This window comes from Mustela nivalis, assembly GCF_964662115.1.
Source record: "Mustela nivalis genome assembly, chromosome: 2".
Lineage (NCBI taxonomy): Eukaryota > Metazoa > Chordata > Mammalia > Carnivora > Mustelidae > Mustela > Mustela nivalis.
In genome coordinates this window covers 49,109,274-49,130,595 of record NC_139021.1, presented here as the reverse complement: position 1 = coordinate 49,130,595, position 21,322 = coordinate 49,109,274, and the positions used below count along the sequence as shown (strand labels likewise).

Below are 21,322 nucleotides of genomic sequence, written 5' to 3'. Positions count from 1 at the left end.
CTGTATCTCCTTTAGTTCAAACAGATACAGTCTAGAATCACTCGGATACTATCCTCAAAGCCTATTTACCCATTAGATCTAGAAATAGAATTGAGTGCAAATAAAATTCCATTCTCATTTATTTATCTCAGAATTGAATTAATACTTCTCAGTTTGTGAGACACAGGCATCATTGGTCCCTTCATGATCCATTTTATTCCAAAAGAAATTATTTAATTATGGGATACCAAAGTCCAATTATGTAGTCTTCACATATGCAGTCCTATAGTGAACCGATATGCAGAAATTGTGGTTGGGTGAGATCAACTAAAAGGCTTCCAGTCTGAAATTCAGACTGTGGCATCTGGTTAGTATCTTGGAATTAGAAGGAAATAAAAGGTCTGCAGAAGTACAAAGTCTGTTAATTTGCCATCAAGTATGGATTGTTCAGTCTCATTAAGTACATAGGGTCTTTGTCACTTTTGTTGCTCTGTGACACAGAAGGTCAGTTTGAGTGACTTCACAGCTTACGGAGGTTTATTTTACTCTCCAAGGGCAGGGCCCACTGTGTGTTTGGCAGGAAGATGGTGTCTTACCCTGGGTTCCTAGAGGTGAGCTCTAGCCAATGACTTTAGAGACTATTGTAGACAGTTAAAAGTACTTTGTTTGAATGTGTATTTCACACGGTGTTCGTTAGGTCTTGATGACAGTGTATTTCACATTTAGCTAAAAGAGGTTTTTGCTCTGGCAGGCCTGGGTACAAAGCTAATTCTCTCTGAAGTAGGAAAATTAAGGACATATTTCACCAGTTGATACCTGGCAGTAGATTAATGACTGGCATTTCTAAGACTGCGTGTCAAAGAATTTAAATAAACATTTGTTAACATGATGCATTAGAGTCAATGTGCTCTTGTTGCTATCATTGTAAAGGGAAATGATTCAGAAAAAAAAGGGAAGGCTTGTTAGACACATGAAGAGATCTTATGGTACTTCAGAAACACTATTTTTAAAGATTATTATCCTTCAGAATAGAATTTTAATACCATGTTCACACACCTTGAGAAGAAAGTAAGATCCTCTAATTCATGAGCAAGGTTAAACATTTTTCCATGTGCTTGAGACGACCATCACTAAAATAACAATTGAGTTAACCCAGTGGTTTGTACTAGTATGCATCACAAAGAGAAGGAATGTTGGAGAACATAAGAGCTAAAGTAGGCCTTGGTGGGCCTGAGACTCAACCCTATAGCTATATGACCATTATCATATAGCTGCTGAATATAGCTGAATATTTTAGCCTGAGCTGCTTTTTGTGTTAATGACACCAATAGTACAAGTCCCATCTCTGTCACAGTTATTATAACAATCAATGAGATAATAATAGTTGAGCATTTTTGTGAGGTTTGAATTGCTGTATAAATACAAAGCAATTTAAATACAAAATCTTGAAAGGAATTGTGGTGGGACAAGCTGATTTAACATTTATTAAAACAGTACTATATGCTAAGTACTGTACAAATAATCTGTATTTTTTAAAGCTGAATTTTCCAGTTTGCCTTGTGATTGTATTTTTTTCTTAAAGATTTTATTTATTTATTTATTGGACAGAGAGAGAGAGAGAGAGAGAGAGAGAGAGAGAAGGAGCACAAGCAAAGCAAAGGGAGTGTGAGAGGGGGAAGCAGGCTCCCCGCTGAGCAGAGAACCTGATGTGGGGTTTGATCCTAGGACCCTGGGATCACAACCTATGCTGAAGGCAGACGCTTAACTGACTGAGCCACTCAGGCACCCCTGGATTTAATCTCATAAAAAGTATAACCCATTCTGCTCCACTAGTAAGAAATCAAGAATCCAATAAAATTAAGTGTTTTGCTTTAAACCATGATTTTTAGATTACTGCCACTCCTATTATAACGGACTGATGATGCATTATAAAAAATCATAATAATAAAGGGGCTCAGTGGGTCAAATGTCTGCCTTCAGCTCAAGTCATGATCTCAGGGTCCTGGGATCAAGCCTCACATGGTGGGGGTGGTGGAGGTGAAGGGGAGGGGTTGGTGTGGAAGTTGGGGGGGTGAGGAACCCTGCCTGCTCAGCGGGGAGTCTGCTTCTCTGCTTCTTCCTCTTCCTCTGCATGCTGCTCCCTTTGTTTGTGCTCCCCCCCACTGCCGTCAAATAAATAAAAATCTTAAAAAAAAAAAAGTAAATAAAGGGTTCTTACTGATCTTTTCAACTTAAGTAGATATATTTTATAGAATTTAAGGATTACTTATAACCAGATTTTTTTAAAGTAAGATAAATATCCATGAACATGTAGACAAACATAACAACTGTATTTCTTAAATAACTAAGTTGGGGATTACAAAAATATTTTTCTACTTATACATTTGCTTGCCTTACTTGTGGAAAAAAGTACATATCATGTTGATTACACATATATTATGTCATAAAAGGTGTTTGGTTGCAGAAAGACAAATTTTTAAGAACAATACAATGCAGTATATGCAGAAGTTTAGAGGTGTGGGGTTATCTGCCTGGGTGGGCACATCTTTTGATGTGTGGACGTATGTATGGATCACTGTACGTGTAGTGCTTCAGTGTGAATCATGTAGTGCTTCAGCATGATTGCTTCAACATGATGTTAGCGCTTTAAAGGAGAGGATCTTCTCAGAATGGGAAGGAATGGCCTTAGATTTGAATTGCTCTGATTCCTTGCGTAATCCTCCAGTACTGAAATGTTGAAATGTGTTGTGTGAATGGTATAAGAAATAATAGCATGATGGAATGGAACGGGACAGTCATTGTTCTGAATCTGGACTCCACTATTTCATGTTGTGTCCCCTTGGACAAGTTAGCTTCTGTGTGTGTAATTGTGTCAGTCTGTAGAATGTGGATAATACTACCTTATTTGCTGTATTTTTTAATTCAGTGGTAACTTACGAACCATCTAGGAAAGCATTTGACAAATGTGGGAGCCACCAAGGGCAGCTGTTACTAACTCAACACATAACAGGCAGGATCCAGTCCACCAAAAATCTTGAGCATTCTCTGATTGTTTTTTGTTTTGTCTTGTTTCTTACTTTGCTGCTCTTTCTTTTTCCTTCTTAGTTTTCAGATGTCTAAAAGGTGTTCTTACTTCTGATTTTTCTTTTGCTTTAGCTTTGAACCCAGGCTCTCAATGTCATTTCTTTGCTCAGAATTATAACTTTTGACCAATCCACCCAACTTAGATTAAGTTGTCTTCCCTGTCGTAGCACATGGTCTACATGAGCAAAGCAAAACATATGTAAGCCCTGACATCATTGAAATATTGCTATTTTGTGTTTAAAATGTGCATAATGACTATAGGTAATAAGGATTAGTTTTTCATTGTATTTTACTGAACTAACTTACCAGCCAGAAGACAGTATTTATCAACTGGTGGGGGTCTGTGCTGATTCTCACTGAGGTTTATTCTCGACCGTGAACAAACTCATGATGTGGGGACATTTTCTGAACATTCTTCTTTGAGATATGATATCAGGAAATATAATCTCTTATTACATTGAAATAAGGTTTCAATGCTTTATTTTTTAAATTATGTATCTATTCTATAACATTACTATATTAAATTATATCTATTAAATTATGCATCTGTTCTATAACTTTCTTGTTGGTAATCACTATAATATATACTCCTTGTATTTCATAAAATATAAAACATGGAAAAAGCTTCATATTCATGAAAAGTTATCTGACATAAACTCCTTCTTTGAAGGTAAGAAACACCAGTGTGTGACACTCGCATGGATTTTCTGACTCACTTCAGCTTTACAAATAAGGGAATGCTGTACTTCTAAAAATAATAGCATTCTTAGGAACTTGCTATCATTAAAGCGTCATAAAAACTATGAATGAGTTAACATCTTTTGAATGTTACGTTTTGTTGGATCTCCAGTGTTTTTGAAATTTAAGAGTATATATCTGTTTTGTCTCCAGGTTCAGCAATATGTTCCCTCAGCCCAAATTCTTAGCAGACTTTGTGTGATGTGTGGTCGTGGCTTACAGACGTGGGTCACCCTAGGAAGTGCCAGGGTTTTGCCTTTGTTAGTTTCATTATAAATGAAGAATTACACTGGAGAGCCCTTAGAGTTCTAGCAGATGGTCCTCTAAAAGTGGCTGTTATATGTTAAGTGTTTTATGGGAACTTAGAGATAATCAGATAACACTACAAATAATGCCTGCTGAATATGCAGTGGGTAAGAAACGTATCAGCACTCTTTTAAAAATCAGTTTGGCCTCTGGACTCTCAAGCCTACAAAACCTACTTATGTAGTTATAATATCTGTGTTTTTCTGTATAAATCTTTGCAAAGCTGAGGTCATTACTGCTTGTTCTTATGACCCTAAGCGATATTCAGTTTTATTTTACCAAATAAACTACATAGCTATCAGCTAAACAATAGCTACATAGTGATAGCTATTATTTCTGACTATACTTCAGTAAAATACAAGCTTTTTCTTGATACAATGGAGACAACCACTCCCCATCCAATTTTTTAAATAGCTCCTCTTTCCTGTTTGAATCTGTCATGTTTCATGGATGCTAAAATGTTTTTGTAGAGAGGAATGTCTTTATACACCATTTTAAAATAATGAGATCCATTCCAAATATGGAATTGCATGTTCCTTAATTCAGTAGTGAGCATGTATTCCTTTCAAAACTTCACAAAAATTGTGAGGATGCATAAAAATACTTACCATTAACAATAGTGGTCAAAAGTATTTCTTACACTTTGATTCTCAAAATTATGCTTTTTACTTATAGAAATATGATAATCCCTTCCAGTGTGTATTTCAACCTATTTGGTTTACGTATATATTTAATATACATAGGCTCTTCTATTTGATTTAGGTGGTGGGTCATGCCAAAAGTTATGAATATATATTTTCAAATACATATGCATATAAAATATAGTGATTGTACACTATGTAACCATACCGAGATGGAATACATATGTACCAGGATATAACAAACTTTCAGTTGACACAAGAGGGAAAAAACGCATTTCTTGCTCATGAGATATGACAGAGCTTTTTACAGATGTTAACCTGTCAGATACGCTCCTCCCACAGAATCTCTGGCCGCTTCTGTCAGGAATTTTGACTCTCAGTAAAATTAATCATGCAGTCATTGAAAGCAATGGATTTACCAATTAGTATTGTCTTATAAAATTATCTCAAAATTATTAAAAAAGTCGAACTGTTATTTGCCTGGTTGGGAAGTTGGAGGAATAGAGTTGTTGTAGATGTGTATATTTAAATCAAACGAATAATATCCTTAAGAAGCAAAAAGAAGAGCAGACATTTATCCACCCATTCATTCATTTTAAAAATTTCATTTGCAAATTTAAAAGTGAACTCAATGAGAGTTAAGCACCTGATATGTTCAAAACCCTGAGCTAAATTATATAAAAGTGAAAATGTGGGTCACCTGGGGGACTCAGTGGGTTAAGCCTCTGCCTTCAGCTCAGGTCATGATCTCAGGGTCTTGGAATCAAGTCCTGCATTAGGCTCTCTGCTTGGCAGGGAGTCTGCTTCTTCCTCTCTCTCTGCCTGCCTCTCTGCCTACTTGTGATATCTGTCTGCCAAATAAATAAATAAAAATCTAAAAAAAAAGTGTGAAAATATGCGCATGTGTGTGTGTGTATATGTGTATATATATATATATATATATATACACACATACAGGCATATATATGCATAATATACATCATCTCTGTATTTAACTTAGTAAGAAAATGAGAGCTGCATGAAAGGACAGATATAGGACATATGCAGTTGATTTTGTTACTACATATTTCTCACTAAAATTATCTATAAAATCAAACGAATGATTTTCTCTCTCTTTGCAAAGTTTTGTGTAATGCATCGACCAGAGATTTAAATATCTTAAACGAAACAGCCCAAAGAAGCTATTTTGTTGCTTATATTTTGGACCTACATGATCTCTCAGGGCCTTTTGGCTAAGATCAAGTGTAGTATCTGTTCTTCTCAGTTTGAAATTCTTTAAATAATAACATGTTCTGAGAAAAATTTGCATGTGAAATGTGTTTTGAAAGCCTTCAGTGACCACTCTATTGAACCAAAATTCATGAAAAACCAAGGTTAAGGGTCTCTTTAATGTGAAGAAAGGATAAAAGACTTTAAGAGTAAGACAAAGACTGTATAAAGTGGAGACCCAGCACCCTCCTCTACTTTTCAGGCATAAGCTTCCCTGGGTCCATCCCCAGGAGGATATCTGACTGTGGATTATCTCCCTCTCCAGGGAGGGGTTCTCTCCAGCTGCAGATCCAATTTTCGTTATCGTTCTGAGAGACAGAGCTGTTCTGGCTACAGCTTGTCATGTTGGTTTAGTATAGACCTTTGTAAATTATAAACCATTGGTATCAGTGTGTGTGTGCAATGAATATTAATTTCTATCTGTCTCATCAGCGCAGAAGCTAATAAGAGCCCAGTAGATCATATTTCTGTATAAATGCAGCAGTCTGTGTAGAATTGGCCAATTTCTGGAGTCTGACCTTCCCAGAATATTACCTCCACAGATGATCTCATTATTTAGAGCAGAAATTACAAATAAAAATTGTAGCAGTATCTCAAAAATGTCTAACAAATGTTGAAAAAGAGCATTTCCAACACTGAATATTGTTACCTGAGCACAGGACATGTACAATATAGATGAAGTTTAGATCCAAATAGTCTTCCTGGCTCCTCTGCAAGCTATCATGAGTTTCACTTGCAATATCAAGTACTGAAAGAGAAGATGGGTGAAACATGAAAGTCATTTCTGAAAGTCCATGTGTAGACCGAGATGCCTGAACTTGTATGATATCAGGTACTTATTATGAACATGCCATTATACTCAAGGACCAGATCATAATACCAAAGGCAAGGTACCTATAGAATCTCAATTGCTGCATGAGTATGAGATAAATATCAGCCAAGGCTCTGATATGTCACTTGTTAATTAAAACCTCTTCAGTATGTTGATTCACAAGAATCTCTTTTGAGAAAACGTGCTAACTTCAGAATTACAGTGATCCCAGATAGAATATTATCAGAAGCTGTGTTATATCTCCAGAGATCCCTGGAGAAGCAATTTGGGAAAGACCTGGTGGAAAGCACTAGAAATCAGAGTCCAAATTCAGCTCCAGAGAAGTTATCTGATAGAAAACTGAGCATCCCAGAGGTTACATATCTGCTTAGTTACTCATCCAGAAAGAGGAGAGCTGGCTATACTTTTCATGGGCTGAAACCCAATCACAAGGTAAACTTTGACAAATTCTTTTTTTTTTTTTAACTTGAGTGTAGTTAAATACAGTGTTATATTGTTTCAAGTGTCTAATACAGTGACTCAACAATTCTATACATTATTCAGTGTTCATCATGAAAAATGTGCTCTTAATCAGCTTTAAAAAAATTAGAGATAATTTGTACAATACACTACATTACTAGTTTGATACATATTAGTGATCCTTGTATGTATAAATCCAACAACAGCATTCTTAAAAATGCAGGTAGTTTTCCTCCCCAAGTCTGATAATTTATACTAGTTATGCTAATATTAAAACTAGGTAAGAAAACCCTTGGGGATAAAAATACATAATATGTTTATTTAAAAAATAATAAATTTAAAAAAAAACTTACTAAGGAAAAAAAAAACAGTAGGACGTCTATGTGGAAACTATAAATGTCTAGTGAATTAAGACACTTAGGGGGCATAGTTATCTCATACCTACAGTTACTCTCTCCTTACTATCATTTGTGGCTTAAGGTCTTAACAAATCTTTTACCAAGCTTACAAATAGGTGGTAATTATTGATAACCTTTAGCTTCTATTCAGAAAAGGGCATCCATAATTCTTAATTTCTACGTTTCCTGGGATTTTCTAATATTTTATGGAGATTCTGCCTTGTGTAGCTAAGGGTAGGGGAGAATTGGAACATTTCGTGTCCCGTCATAGGCTTTGGCAGCAACGGGGACAGTATTTGTTCCACCAAAGAGAAATTATGCTTTAAATCAGTCATTTGCAATATCTGGATGGCTAGATGCTGTCATTTATAATGCTGTATCTGCATTCAGAGGTGCTGAGTTTAAGGAATTTGTAAACAGGAACTTTATCTGATCTAAACAGACAGTAGGCATTTTCACTATATCATTTTTATGGCTACTTAATACAACCCAAATATTCAATTTTGTGGAGGGCAGTTCACCGTTGCACCTACTGTAGGGCATTTATTTCTATTTCAGGAGAGCGCAGAAGTGCCAGAGGGTTGGTTGTGGGATTTAAAACCTTTTACTCTAGGACCGGTCTTCCAAAGCCACATCAATAATGATTGAAAGTTGTTCATCTCTGCGGGCAGTTTAGTAGCCTCCATGAAATCACTTAGTGGTCCGAATTTAACTCCTGAGGGAACTGTCATGATTGACAGTTTGAACAAAGAGGACAAGAGTGGAAAGGACCTGTTAACTAGGAGTGAGTGAATTTCTCCTGTGGGCACGACAGTGTTTATCTCCTGCAATTTAGCTTTAAGTGACCTGAGAGTTTAAAAATGGAGAAGGATGTTTTATTCAGTGGAGGAATATGGGGAACAGAGCATAGTTTTATCCTAGTGAATACACAAGAACAATCTTCTAATTCTCCATTGCCGGCCTCATGTAATGCATCAATTAGAAGTGAATATTCTGATGCTTTTGCTTTGAATGTCCATATTTACATTTTTAAATTGTATTAATGTGCACTATAACATAGCATTCATTACCGTGTGACTAGCAGAAGAAGCTCAACACAAAGTTGAATGCATTCTGCTCTGTTTTATATTATTTCAGGGAAACTCTAATTGGAGCCAGTAAATTGGTGGAGCTAACAAATTCTGAGGAAAAATTTACCAGAATCATCTCTGGGCATTCTTAAGATATGGTGTTACCTAGCATGCTTAATATAATTCTTAATATAAATCACAGACTAGATCTTAGCAGTTTGTGGCTATTCCTTTCTGCATAACCTGTATGGTTACAGTGGTGATGAGGCTTCTCAATATTAAACCCAAATTGGTGTCTCCCTCAGGTAAGTTGAAACACTTTTCTGGAAATACTTCAGATCCCAGAGGAAATGAAGGGAAAAGGTAGAACCCTCTCCTAACTATTCTAAATGAGTGGATATTTAATAAACCCTTAAACCAATGGCAGTTATATAATAATTACTAAGTACTAAATGCTTGTTAAATATAAAATAACTTTTGCATAACTACTTTTGAAATAGTTTTAACGATTTGTAGACCATCTTTGAAAATTCAAAATCTCTTAAATAGCAACTGTTTTAGCAATGTTTATAACAGTCATTAAAAAAGAAAGGTTATGTGACAAAGAATGAAGGGACACCTATTACTTGTTTCGTACTTTTTTCTGACTGCATGGTCCCAGAACACTAAGGGGTCTTGTCACATTGGTCTTGATTTCTACATGGATGTGGTTGACCAATCAGAAACCAAGGTAACTACCTCATTATTCACAATCCTCTGCCAAATAATGGTTCAGATAGCAGTTAGTGCTCTATATGCCTTATATTACAAAACCTACTATCCCTGATTGACTTCTTTTCCCTAGTCAAGTAGTAGAAAGTGCCTAATTATTCTTGATTCAACTTCTCTGTATAACTCAAAACAGTCTTCTGCCTAGGTCATGTTAACCAGTGGAGTTTTCTTGGAAATAGCATTACAGTCTTGCTCTTAGACAACTTGTGTGACTGAAGGATCTGTTTTGCATAGGAGAAAGCTTTTGAGAACATCATATGCAATAAATTTCCTAGATTGATACCAAATTTTTCATATTCTAGAGAATGTGAGTATACTCAGGATAACTCCATGAAATGAATACTTTTGAGTTAAATAACTATATGGTTTTATCCCTTTGAATCTTCTTTTTTTTAATTTAAAGTTGATAATGTTTCTTACTTGTAAAAATCACAGTGGAATCCTATACTTTGAATTTGGTGATCAAATAGACAATGCTTACATGATCCCTGATATAACAGATGTAACACCAGTCACAATCTCTCTAATGCTTCATAGAAAGTTCATTTCATTTCCTGAAAACTCCAAACACAAATAAGTTTTTATCCTTGGGTGATGTGAAATTCTAAGGAATAAATTATGTACCCTCTAAATTCATATGTTGAACCCCAAACCCATAATAAACCCATAATGTGAAGATAGGATTTTAGGGGAGTAATTCGGTTTAGGTGGGGTCATGAAGGTATTGGCTCTCCTGATGGGGTCAGTATCCTCTTAAGAAGAGGAAGAGAGGCCAGAACTTTTCTCTCTACTATGTGAAGACATAGTGAGGAGGAGGAAATCTCCTACCAAGAACTGAATCAGTTTGCACTTTGATTTTGAACTTTTAGCCTTTAGAAGTGTGAGAAATAAATGTCTGCTGTTTAAACTACCCAGGCTCTGGCATTTTATTATAGCAGCCCAAGTTCACTAATGCATGAAGAAAAAAAAAAGAATTATACTGATGATCTGTTTCTTACTTTATTCTTGATCAGAGGCCTGACCTAACCTGTGTTCTTTCAGATTGGTCATGATTTACACGGGGTTGTGTCTGACCTCTCTCTCTCATGAACCAAGGTGATGGTTTCTTTAAACCATAATAACCCTCTGCCAAATAGTGGCTGGATCTTCCACACCTTTTTAAGTGCTTCACGAGAGATGGCTTAACACTTAATCATTACTCCTTGTTTACAAAAATTGACTCATTTATCAATTTATATTTTCCAAAATAATTTTAATTCAGAAGTTGAATTTTAACACAGAGGTTGATTAATATTTCAAGTTCTTAATTGTGTTTGAAATGTTGACTCACTAATATCCATTGATTTCCAATTTATAGTTAGAATAACCAATGCAAAATGATTACCTTTTTGTAACTACAGTTATTACATTATTTATACTTATATGTGTTTACTTAGTAGTTTTTGTTTTCCTATCAACTACTTAATCTTAAGCTCCAGATTAAAAACACTTATTTCGGGCACGTGGGTGGCTCAGTGGGTTAAGCCACTGCCTTTGGCTCAGGTCATGATCTCAGAGTCCTGGGATGGAGTCCTGGATCGGGCTCTCTGCTCAGCAGGGAGCCTGCTTCCTCCTCTCTCTCTCTCTGCCTGCCTCTCTGCCTACTTGTGATCTCTCTCTGTCAAATAAATAAATAAAATCTTAAAAAAAAAACTTATTTCTTTGTAGTTAGTGGTTCTATTCAAAGATAATCACTGCTACTAAGATATTTTAGCTAACATTTTTTGCTAATTAATTAATGCCATTTTTATTTTATAATAATTTTATTTTTTCTATTGTTTACAATAATTTCATTAAATTTTTATGTTCTGCCCTGAATGTGGAATGCAATACTATCATTTGCCTATTTTAAAAATCTTTCTATATCCCACTAAGTGGCATTTTAAACCATTTTTCTTCCTAAAATATCTCATATTAATTTTCTATAAAATTGATCATATCACCTTTATTACCAGCAACTCCTTATTAAAAGCAAAATATTTTATGTCTTTAATCTTTTTACACACAAACTGTAGTTAAAAAGGAAAATGGCAACTGGATTTCTTGGTTCTTATACTGTGCTATTGCCAAAATATTACAGTCATTGTCTGAGATACACAGTTTTAAAAAAGTTTTATAAAAAATAGGTTGATGTGACTCTAATTAATATGTTTGCAAAACTTAATGAGTAGGAAATTTCACTTCTGCTCTGAATGTTATTCATAACTGTAGTAACCGAATTATAATATTGAGATAGAAGGACTGCTGAAAGTTCAAATATCTTAATAGTGTTTTTAATTTATTTATAATCAATAGTTAAATTTTTAATGAACGTTGAAAACATACTATGTAACATTAATATATTAAAATATAATATGTAGACTTAATAAGTGTGCATTTAACAAAGGAAATCAGAATAGTTTTTATTTTTTTAAATAATAATGACTTCGGTGATATGCCTAGGAAGCTCCAAACACTAATTTACTTTTTTCTGAGTACAAGAGAATTATGCTGTGTCTGTTACTAGTGCCAGTCTAACTAAGGTCATAAACTTAGCGTATGTTTGCCCATTCTTCCTACTCAACCTAATGAATAAGAAAATATTTTGAATATGGTACTTAAGGAGGTGATGGAAGACATCAAAAATACTCTGAGTGTCTTAAAACAGCCAATACAGATGGAAGTGAAAAGGTATTTAAACTTTCTAGAAAATATCTGAGGATTGATAACTAAAGTAGAGGTTTTTTCTTTCCTGTTTGACAAAGAATTTTAGCATTAGGAATTTATCCTCACTAAATTTGTCATTGTTCATCTGAGATACTTTTGTTATCTGAAAAAAATTGGAAACAAGCTAAATGCTCATCAAGAGAATGAAGAAAATCATGGTACAGCTTGTTAGTATGTGATTGTGTAAGATATATCCAATAAGATGGTTTATAATAGCATAATAAAATGAGTAGAAGTAATAAGCAGTGGCACTAGGTATATAGATTATGATGACTTTTTTCTAATTTATAACTCTTTTTCTTCTAAGTACTGGAAAGCAATGGCAAAGAAAATACCCCAAAATTTTAACAGTAAATATCTTCAGGTTAAAATTACTTTTTTTCCCTTCATATGTGTTATTTCCTTTTGTGTGTACACATTCTGTAAAATATTTACTTTGAAAAAACTAGCTTTGGCTTATTGTAGGAAGTGGTCTGCGATCTAAGAATTGAGTACTCATTATAATAGTGATGTTTATGGGTGATAGAATATCACCACATATACTTGATTTTCTCATGCAAATGGGCATCTGAACGTTTTTCACAAAATAGTTTTTATGAAGCTTTTATGAATAGTTTTTATGAATTCTGCTGAAGAACTGTCTGTCACTGCCCTGGTAGATTTGTTATGTTTTCCTAAATTGTGGATGGTTTTCTGAAGAATTAATTCAGACTTTTTGGGGGACATTCTTTTGGTTTATTTTGTTCAAGAAAAGGTGATTAAATAAATTTGTTTATTTTGGTTCAACTTTTTTTATAATTATACATTTAAGAAGTTTTATGCCAACTTTTTTAAATGTAAAAAAATATTCAAGTACATTTAGATGAGTTAAAAGTATTTGGAAAACGACTGTCCTTTTGTGTATGTTAAGAAACTAACTATGTGCTCATTGAATTTTCATAATATTCTTTAATGATAAAATCAGATATTTTCTGATTCAAGAAGTTTTCTCTGGTCTTCTCAACTGGATATGAGCTCTTTCTTTTCAGATATCACTAGTTTGTAAATCTTGCAGCACTTCCAAGGTTTTAACATATATTATAGGACTTCTTTGAGTACTAACTCTAGACTTTAACAGATTATAATGTTTAGGGCATGATATTCTTTTCTTAATCATTTTTGTATCTTTTTCTTCTTTTCCCAGGTGTTTGAATATAACATGCACTAGTATTGTTGACTGACTTTCTTGAATACTAGGGTATTTCTTGTTGTTATTTTTGTAGTTTATTCTGTGTTCAATTGAATGTCTAAATAAATCTAAGTTTGGAAATGCAGGACCATGAAATCAAGAGAAGAGTAGAATTTACTGCTGTATTAATCTTGTCTACTCCAAAAATGTTTTCTCTATAGTAAATTTTAATGTTGTCTTTAATAATTAATGTATCCTTCTTAGATTCAAAGCTAGAAATCTGCGAAGACAGATCTTTAACTATTCCATACACATTCTTTCTGATTTTATAGAGTATTTACAATCTTGGTGTGATATTTTCAGAATGAAAACCTTACTCTTTTTTTTAAAATATTGTGTTAGTTACCATACAGTACATCATTAGTTTTGATGTAGTGTTCCAAGATTCATTGTTTGCATACAACACCCAGTGCTTTATGCAATTTGTGCCCTCCTTAATACCCACCACCCCGCTCACCCATCCCCCCACCCACCTCCCCTCTGAAACCCTTCATTTCATTCCCAGAGTCCATAGTTTCTCGTGGTTTATCTCCAACTTCAATTTCTCCCCCTTCATTTTTCCCTTCCTTCTCCTAATGTCCTCCATGCTATTCCTTATGTTCCACAAATAAGTGAAACTATATGACAATTGACTTTCTCTGTTTGACTTATTTCACTTAGCATAATCTCCTCCAGTCCCATCCTTGTTGATGCAAAAGTTGGGTAATCATCCTTTCTGGTGGCTAATATTCCATTGTGTTTGTGGACCACATCTTCTTTATCCATTTGTCTGTTGAAGGGCATCTTAGTTGTTTTCACAGTACTCTTACATTAGTCTTCATATGGCAACTGTTTAAATTTTTAATTATTCTTCTTCTGAAACATATCTAATACCATCATATCTTTTGTAACTTTCTGGGACGAAAAACATATTCTGTAATACACAAATAAACAAATAGTTTCTGAGTTATACAGTAAATATATTTTTAAAGGACAAGAGTCCTGTTTAGCCTTTTTGGGTACAAAAATGCATTAAAATATTGCTTTAATTTTAACTAAAATTAAAAATTTTAAATCAGGGGCACCTGGGTGGCTCAGTGGGTTAAGCCGCTGCCTTCGGCTCAGGTCATGATCTCAGAGTCCTGGGATCGAGTCCCACATCGGGCTCTCTGCTCAGCAGGGAGCCTGCTTCCTCCTCTCTCTCTCTCTGCCTGCCTCTCTGCCTACTTGTGATCTCTCTCTCTGTCAAATAAATAAATAAATAAAATCTTTAAAAAAAATTTAAATCAAATTTTAAAAATTAAATTTAATTTAAATTTTATTTTATTTTATTTTATTTTTAAAGAGTTAAGTACTCAAAAGTCAAATGGGGTTATTGACTACCATTTTAGGTAGTATAGGTATGGAATATGTCCATCTTTATAGAAAATTCTGTGGGGCATCAGTGGTTTATAGTTTATCATATGGCAGCCTTCATAAACACTTAACACTAGCTCCTTTCAAACTTCTAGCTTAAAAACAAAGAGACAAGTTCTAGGATTAGTTGCATTTTCATCAAAATATTCGTTTTTCTCTTGTCATTTGCTTTGTAGCTATAACATCTCCTTGACTATTCTTACAATGTAAGCATTTTATTTTTTAATTTTTAAATTTATTTTCAGCATAACAGTATTCATTGTTTTTGCACCACACCCAGTGCACGGATTGCATGGAGTAATGTAAGCATTATTTCAGTACCTCAGAGCTCCTTGATTTTTCTTTTTATCAGTGGTTTTCAGCAATTTGATTATGATCAGTCTGTCGTTTTGTTTATTCTGATTAGAATTCAGTGAGATTCTTGGATCTGTGGAATGATAGAATTTTCATCAAATTTGGGAGATATTTGACTATTGTTCTTTTGAGTATTTTTACCCCTGTGGGACTCCAGGTGTGTGTATATTAAATAGTGTGGTACTATCATTTGACTTACCGAGGCTCTCTGCTCAGCTTTTTTTCTTAGCGTTTTATCTCTATAATACATCTTGGATATTCACTATTTCCATAACTTCAAATTCACAAATCTGTTTTCTGCAGAGTCTTATCACCTATAATATCCATTAAGTATGTATTTTTAATTTTAGATCTAGTTTTCATCTGTAGACGTTCCTTTGTTAACATATATAATGTATTATTTGCTTCAGGGTCCCAGGTCTGTGAATCATCAGATGTCTTACACAATTCACAGCACTCACCATAGCACATACCCTCCCCAATGTTCATAACCCAAATACCCTCTCCCTCCACGCCCCCCGCCCAGTAACCCTCAGTTCATTTCCTGAGATTAAGAGTGTAGACATTCCTTTAATTCTTTTTTTATATCATTAATTTTTCTCCTGGTTATGGGTCACACTTTTCAATTCATGGGATCTCTAGGAATTTTTTCTTGAATGCTAAAGATTTTGTATTTTGTGTTGTGTGAGTTTTTTTTAAATAAGTATTGTGCTTTGCTCTGGTAAACCTTTGGATTGTTTTTGGTTTAGTTCGATCATCTTGAGACTTGTTTTTAAGTTCTTTTAAGGTAGTCGCGGAGTACCTTTTACTATAGGGGATCACTTATCTGGTGTCTGAATGTAATGCTCCAGGGGGCCGGTTTGGACACTCTACTGTTGCTGGTAGGAACTTAAATGATTATCAGCCTTTTATGGGTCTGGTAACTGACAGCTTTCCAATAAGTTTTTAACCAACCTCATAGAAGCTGAACTTTTGCATGCATATTCTAGGAACCAACATAGACTCAAAAGATCCTGAAGACAAGTGGAGTAGTCTGAATAACTCTCTTCTTTCTAGAAATCTGCCTCACAATTTCCTGGTTTGTCAGACTCCCTGAGCTCTGATTTCTATTGCCTCAACTCAGTAAGGTAGCTGTCTCTGCTTTCAGTCACACGTATGCGAACACATTACACATAGACACATATCGCAGCTCTATGACCTGAAATATGTTCCTTTTCTCTTAGATGTCATGGCTCTGCGATGCCTGTGGTTTAATGTCTGAAAACAGTTGTTTCGTCTATATTAACCTGATTTTCTAGTTTTTGGAGTCAGGAAGGTTAAAACCCCTGTTATTCTATCATGTCTGAAAGTGAAGTCCTTCGACTGATTGAGGATTCATGTAATATAGAAGTACAAGCTAAATATTATACTATGAATTAAGACAATTTTGCAGAATGTTGAAATGTCAATGTACAACACTGTGACAAAACTTTGTCATTATAAATGCCGATAGAAACTGGCAAGTAATCTTGTGTGAGAGAGTAGACACATACAGACTATAAGGTGATGAAGAATCAATAAGAAGAATTACACAATTGGCAATTTGGAGTTACAGCTTTGAAAATCATTTACATAGAACAAACAGATGCAGTCAGAGAGAGCATGTAGAATTCTAGGATAGCTGTGCCTTCATCTTAAATTTGACTCAGGGTCATTATCAAAGAGAGACCACTGGGCTCTGTCAGCCATGGGTCTGACCCACTCAAACAGTTCTTGAGTTTGCATTTTAACCAGTTCATCCCTCTTTAGGAAATAAAGCATCAACCATAGTCATGGTTTATTATTGAAAGTAAATCTACTATATTTCTAAAAACATTGATTACATAAGAGCAAAAAGGAAATAAGAGTATTTCTATGGATTGCATTACTCATGTTGGCCTGGAGTGGTAAGAAAGGTAACTATGGATTCTGGAGCCCCCAAAATGGATCTTTAGTTTTCCCTTTCAGTGTGATTAAAATACATGAAATTATATGAGGTAGCTAGTCATTTGTTTAAAATACATATGTACACCTTGACTTTTCTGTATCCAGTTGATTCTCAGAGCATTTGTCTTGAGATATGCAATAACTCAAGTTGCAAAAACAAAATTACCAGCTTTCCTTTCTTTTAACCCTAACCCTGAATAATTCCTAAAGCAACCACTCAAGTCTAGCTAAACTGAAACAAAACAAGAAAGCAACATAATCCTTGATTTGAATGATGCCATACTATTACTTTTTATGGAATATCTAAATGTTTATGAACTCAAACTTCATTATAAAGGGTTATATATAATTTTGACTATTTAGTAAAATTTTAATAATCCAAAATATGATCATTAACAACCTAATTTGAATCATTTTTATGTTATTCATTGCTCTTGATTTCAGAAGTATCTGGTTTAGTCAATAAATTTTCAAATATATTCAATTTATATGCGTTTAAGATTTCTATCACTTTAATGCTCAACTTGAAAATATTATTTAAAATTATTTTTTAAAAAGATGTATTTATTGTTTTTATAGCTATAAGGTTTTAAAAGAGATTATTCATATGAAAGTATATAAATGTATATAGATATGTATGTGTATATATATATCTGTATCTATCTATCTATATATAGCACTGATAAAATGTATTAATTAGCTAATGTTTAACAATGATCATCAATGCCAGAGATTGTATACTTGTTGAAATTTTAGTTTCACCATATTAGTTTTTTTAAAGTGGTAGTCACTTTAGAAGAAAATGTCTGGCCAAAAACAAAAGAAATAAGGAAAGAAGGGAGGGAGGGAGAGGAGAAGGGGGAAGCAGGGAAGGGAAAAATGGAAGGATGAAAGGAAGGAAGGAAAAGGAGGGAAGGAAGGAAGGAAGGAGGAGGGAGGGAGGAAAGAGAGAGAGAAAGAAAAAAAGGTGCTTAATAAATATTGTTGGATAAACGAATGAATGAATGAATTTTTAAAACCTTACAAAAATAAGTCTGCAAGTGCTGGAGTACTTAGAAATAAAAGTTTCATTGAGTTTAATTAAGCACAATTAAATACTCTGCCAAGCTCAGAAAACAGTTTTTAGAAATACTGGCAGTCCTTGGGCAACATAGGAGCTGTTAGTTAAATGAATTAAAAATGAGTTTGAGAATAGAAATTTCAACACAGATGCCAGTCTACTAATTTGCTGATCATTGATGAAAACTAGGTACACATGTTGTCTTTTTTTTTTTTTTTAACCAATATATGAAATTGGATCCATTAAGACAATGTACAGAATTAACTCTGGTTAAATCCCTTACTTACGCAATTACATTTTTCTTATGTTAAATTTTTAAATAAATTTTTAAACCTTTTTTCACTCCTACAGCATTTAGTGGAAAGAATTGTTAGTTTCTGATAAAAAGTTTCTGATAATGAAAGATCCAATATATGTGCATTTTATGGAAAATGTAGAGCTAAAAATGCATGTGCTAACAATTTCAGGTGGCTTATTCCTCAGACTTCCTTCTGAAAAATTGATTGATTTAAAAATACAAACAACTACAAAAGGTTTCATCATTATGTGAGGCTGGATTTTGGATAAATAAATCAGGAATCCATTTATAACTATACGCCAAGTGTTTATAAGTGTTTTCTTCATTTTGTAATGTAGTGTTCATCTTTTATATTTCTAAATTTTCTTCTCAAGAAAATCAGCGGTAATTAGGGATTTGAGATTACCTGGTACACTGTTGAAAAATGTTAAATATTGGTAATATCCATCCAACCTAATTCTTTTCCTTTTGATTATTTCTGTTTGTTTGTTTAAGGATTAAAACAAGGTGAGCCAACCATGACTGGCAAAACACAGACCAGCAATGTCACCAATAAGAATGACCCCAAGTCCATCAACTCCCGAGTTTTCATCGGCAATCTAAATACAGCCATTGTCAAGAAAGTTGACATTGAAGCCATTTTCTCAAAGTATGGAAAAATAGTTGGATGCTCAGTTCACAAGGGTTATGCATTTGTACAGTACATGAGTGAGCGACACGCAAGAGCGGCAGTGGCTGGAGAAAATGCCAGGATCATTGCCGGCCAACCACTTGGTAAGTCGTGCTCACATATGGCTTTCACATTAGTGTTCCCGTCTTTGCGCATATCTGCATACAATTTAGCTGTGACAAAGCCAGCACTCCCATAATATCTGTCTCTTATTTAACCAGGTAGAGCGTTTGCATATTGGTAATTTATATTACTTTCATGTTTTTGTATTGTTTTACGTGTTTCTTATTTTTTCTGCCAGTTTACAGACTTGAGATCAAGTCCGTGTTGTAGGACGTGTTCCCTCCACCAAGCCTAAGAGTCCAGGAAAATGAAAAAATATGCATCATATTTTACTTTATTTGACTTGAAACGGTACCTGTCTTCCAGGAAACACTATGCTAAGCAAAAAGATAACTCTGTCTTTTATACTTTTAGCATTTGCTCTGAGGGTTAGCATATTTTCGTAATTTTCTGTTTTTATTGTTTGAAGAGAAGAGATAGAAAATAGCAATAAGAAGTTAATCGAGAACTGGAAAAGGAATATAACCCACTCTTTCTTATCTAGTCCAGAATCTTGTATGTCATGCCTGTTCAGTCATGATCAAATTTTTATCTAATATTCAAGAAATATATAGGTTTTTTTCAAAGGAGAGAAAAGAATATAGTCTGAAGTAAAATGCAAATTATTAGGAGGAAATACTTTATAATAAATCTGTGGATTAAAAAATAAAAATTAGTCTATTTTTCTACAAGAGAAAAAAACATAATTAAGACACCACTGATCCCTTAATGTATACCTCTTCTCCTGTCCAGATTCGTATTTTAAGTTGATTATACAACATTTTCTCTCGGCATCATATGCCCAGAACAAAACCCTTTTGATTTTTCACATCCTCAATTTCCCTTCATTCCCAGGCTTCTGCATCACAGTAACTGGAACCCTCACTTAATCAATTTTTCAAACAAACACTGAGGTGTCAACTCTGATTCTTCTTTTCTCTCCACACTGCAGATATAATCTATCATCATGTTTCTTGCCTTCGATATATCCCAAACCCAATCATCTTTTAGATCTGCCAGTAGCCATCTCATCCAGGCCACCATTATGCCTCAGCTAGGCTGCTGAAGTAACCACCTAACAGGTCTGCTTCTTTCCACTCTCACCAGTGTCCCTTTAAAAACATAAATGTGGGGGCACCTGGGCCTCAGTGGATTAAAGCCTCTGCCTTCGGCTCGGGTCATGATCTTGGGGTCTTGGGATCGAGCCCCACATCCAGCTCTCTGCTCAGCGGGGAGCCTGCTTCCCTCTCTCTCTCCGCCTGCCTCTCTGCCTGCTTGTGATCTCTGTCTGTCAAATAAATAAATAAAATAAAACAAAAAAACATAAATGTGACGATGCCATTAACATGCTCTTAAAAAAAATCTAATGCTTTTCCATTTCACCCAGGGTGAGATTTATATTCTATACTACACCTCAAATACCTCACACATCTTCAAGTTCATCTCCTTCTCTCTGTCTTTGTGTACCGTGTCAGTAATCCTGGCCATCTTGCTATGCCTCAAACGTTCCAAGATTGTTTTTACTTCAGAGGCTTTGGACTTGCTATTCCTTCTGCTCAGAAGACAGATCTTTGCTAATTTATTGTTCCCTATTTGATTATGTGCTGTACTCAAATTTTCCTTCCCCGGAGAGGCTTTTCCTGACCAACTTACCTAGTCTTCTGCCCTCTTGCCTGCATTATCCATTTCATTATAGTACTTTATGTATTTTTTTCATAGCCTTCATCAGTACCTGGGATTACATAATTTATGATGTATCTCTATTATGTCCACAGACATAAAGATGAAGGAGCATATAAAGGAAATAAGCTAAAAAAAAAGGCAAAAAAAAAAAAAAAAAAGAAAGAAGCTAAAAGCATAGACAATCCAAGTTAGAAGAGTGTTAAGGACATTATACTAGTAAGTCACATAACGTAGTTATGAAAACTGTTTGGGAAGCCATAGAATTCAATAAAATA

At 34.5% G+C, this 21,322-nt stretch overlaps 1 protein-coding gene across 11 annotated transcripts in view; it reads left to right on the top strand.

Annotated features, from left to right (window-relative positions):
* The window catches only part of RALYL (RALY RNA binding protein like), a 687,764-nt gene that overhangs the window by 303,960 nt on the left and 362,482 nt on the right, over positions 1-21,322 (top strand). For all 11 annotated transcript variants that reach the window (XM_082722639.1, XM_082722643.1, XM_082722638.1 and 8 more), the window contains one exon: positions 19,088-19,366. In XM_082722639.1, the coding sequence (XP_082578765.1) occupies positions 19,111-19,366 (256 nt within the window). In that variant the 5' untranslated portion in view covers positions 19,088-19,110. The remainder of the gene's footprint in view (positions 1-19,087; positions 19,367-21,322) is intronic.